Here is a 2259-nt window from a genome sequence, read left to right as displayed (position 1 = left end):
TCCATCGAGACAAGGAAAAAGGGGGGTAAAAGGTTTTGTTGCACAATTTTTTCGGCTGTACTCCACAATAGTCGCATTTTTTACCAAGGAGTTGCTTTTTTGAGAAAACGAATCCCGTTAAAGAATGGGTTTAAGTGGGTACCCCGGTCAGAATCCTTTGGCCACCCTTTGGGGGGGAGGGGGATTAGAAAAACTCCGGGTATTTCCCGAGTTTTTGGGCCCGGATTGAGTTTTCCGGCGAATTCCAAATGAGGACTGTTTTTAATTTTTGAAAATCCTTTGGGCGGCCCATTTCCGATTTGCGGCAGGTGGAACAAAAGAAGGAATGAAAAGTTAGCTGGAACAAGAGGTTTGACAAGCCGTTTTGAACGGGAAATTTGGATCGGGTTGGATACAAGCAGGTGGTAAACCAGCTGTATTGGGTGCATTTGCGCCATGGGTTGGTTATTTTCCAATGAATCAGATTCACATTGCCGACGGAGATCGGCTAATTGAGGAGCCGATTGTTGAACTGCGTGCTGTGGAACGATTTCTCAACTTGCCACCGCATATTGGCGCTGAACAGCTCTACTTCAACCGTACAAAGGGGGTTCTACTGTTACGTGCATCCCGTCGACGGTCCGTCCTGTTTGGGCAACACCAAAGGCAGAGCGCACGTCAGGGTGAGCGTGGAAGCTCGACAGAAGCTTCAAGAATTTTTTCAACCGCACAATAAGCAATTCTATGCGCTCATTAATCGCACTTTCAACTGGTAGTCAATCAATCAACCATGTAACGAACAATCAATCACCTTTATTATTATTATTGTTATTATCAGCATTATCATCAACATTATTATTGGTGTTGTTGTTATGGATGGTTAATTTTTCTTTTCTTAACACTAACAACGTTGCCAATGGAATCAGCTTTGTGTGTGGCATTGCTTCCAAGTAAGAGGCGTGCCATCGCGTTGTCGAAATTCGCTCAAAAAGCAGTCGCACTCGTCTCGAACACAAACCGCCTCTGGATACGCTGGACATTGACGGTTGTCGCAAGGATTGAATACCTTGCACCACCGACCTGGTCGAGATTCAATAGCTGTACAATTGTCGGTTTCCGGTGAGCAACGTTCGCAAAGCCCACATTTTTCTGCAATTGAAAATTTCAAATTCAACCTCTCTCTGATCAATGAGCAAAAACAGTGGAAATGAAATAAATAATAAACGGACAAATTCTCCTTCACTGATTGCACACATGCTTGTTCTTGTTTTCTCATTTTGAAGCTCATTTTTTTGTTCAGCTTATTTTATTTTCTTCTTGTTAAGCAAAATGGGGATTGTTTGCGTTTGCAGCTTTGAAAATGAAAAATTTTACGCAACCCTTGAAAAATAACGAACAAAATTTTCACTAATGGATTTCAGTTCTAGCCACGTTTAATGCTTTCACAAATTCATCATTTCTGCTCGCTCGCTCGCTTGTTTGTCGGTATTTTTGCCAACACTGATTAGTTAAATTGACATTTCTACGTGCTTGAACATTTTGCATAAGCGTCATTTGCTTTTCTATTTTTTCACACCAGTGACTGCAGCATTATGCTAACCGAGTTATTTGGGCACTTAAAAATAGGTATTAACGCTTACATACACGTACGTCATTAGTTCTTGGTGAGAAAACATAATCCTCGAAAATTGATAGACTAATAATTTTGATTGGACTTGCTTGTGCGCAGCAGCTATTCTGAAATTTCGGCAACTTTCTTCACATATGTTATCATCTTTAAATGAATTAAAACGCACATCCATTTCTACCGGTCTGTGTTATGATGCTTTCAAAGCCGCTGTTGGCAAGTGATGCTGAACGCCTAGAGTTCAGTTTGGGAAAGAGGGTTGTGTTTTTACTTAGGCTTGCTTTCAAACTACCTCTCTGCTTTTGGTTATAAATATGCGCATGTTGTTAGCACTGGGATTGTTCACTAATCATTTTCAAAAACCCTATCAATGTTGATTTTCTCAAATGTTCAAGTGAAAGATGATTAATAAGACAAAACAGAACAGCTTTTGATGATTATTATATTATGCATATTTTGTTGTGCTTCTTACCTACACATGTGTAGCGGTCACAGGGTACTTCACCTCCGCAGAATGCTGTGCTGATAACACATTCTTGGCAGGCGCTGCATTTGGTCGTTCGACAGTCGTTCGGCTTTGTTTTCCCATCAGACATTTTCTCAATTTTCGTACCATTTTTCATAGGTATGCAAATGTACTCGGACAAATCGTT

The 2259-nt window shown here is 40.8% G+C and overlaps 1 protein-coding gene across 1 annotated transcript; it reads right to left on the bottom strand.

Annotated features, from left to right (window-relative positions):
• Positions 1-80: 80 nt before the first annotated feature.
• Positions 81-428, bottom strand: Tsp_12837 (conserved hypothetical protein). Its single transcript, XM_003367398.1, has one exon. It carries the CDS (start codon positions 426-428, stop codon positions 81-83), a length of 348 nt encoding a protein of 115 aa, XP_003367446.1.
• Between the last annotated feature and the right edge of the window lie 1831 nt (positions 429-2259).

This window comes from Trichinella spiralis (genome assembly GCF_000181795.1).
Source record: "Trichinella spiralis strain ISS 195 chromosome Unknown Scfld4349, whole genome shotgun sequence".
NCBI lineage: Eukaryota > Metazoa > Nematoda > Enoplea > Trichinellida > Trichinellidae > Trichinella > Trichinella spiralis.
This window is presented reverse-complemented; position numbering and strand designations above follow the sequence as displayed.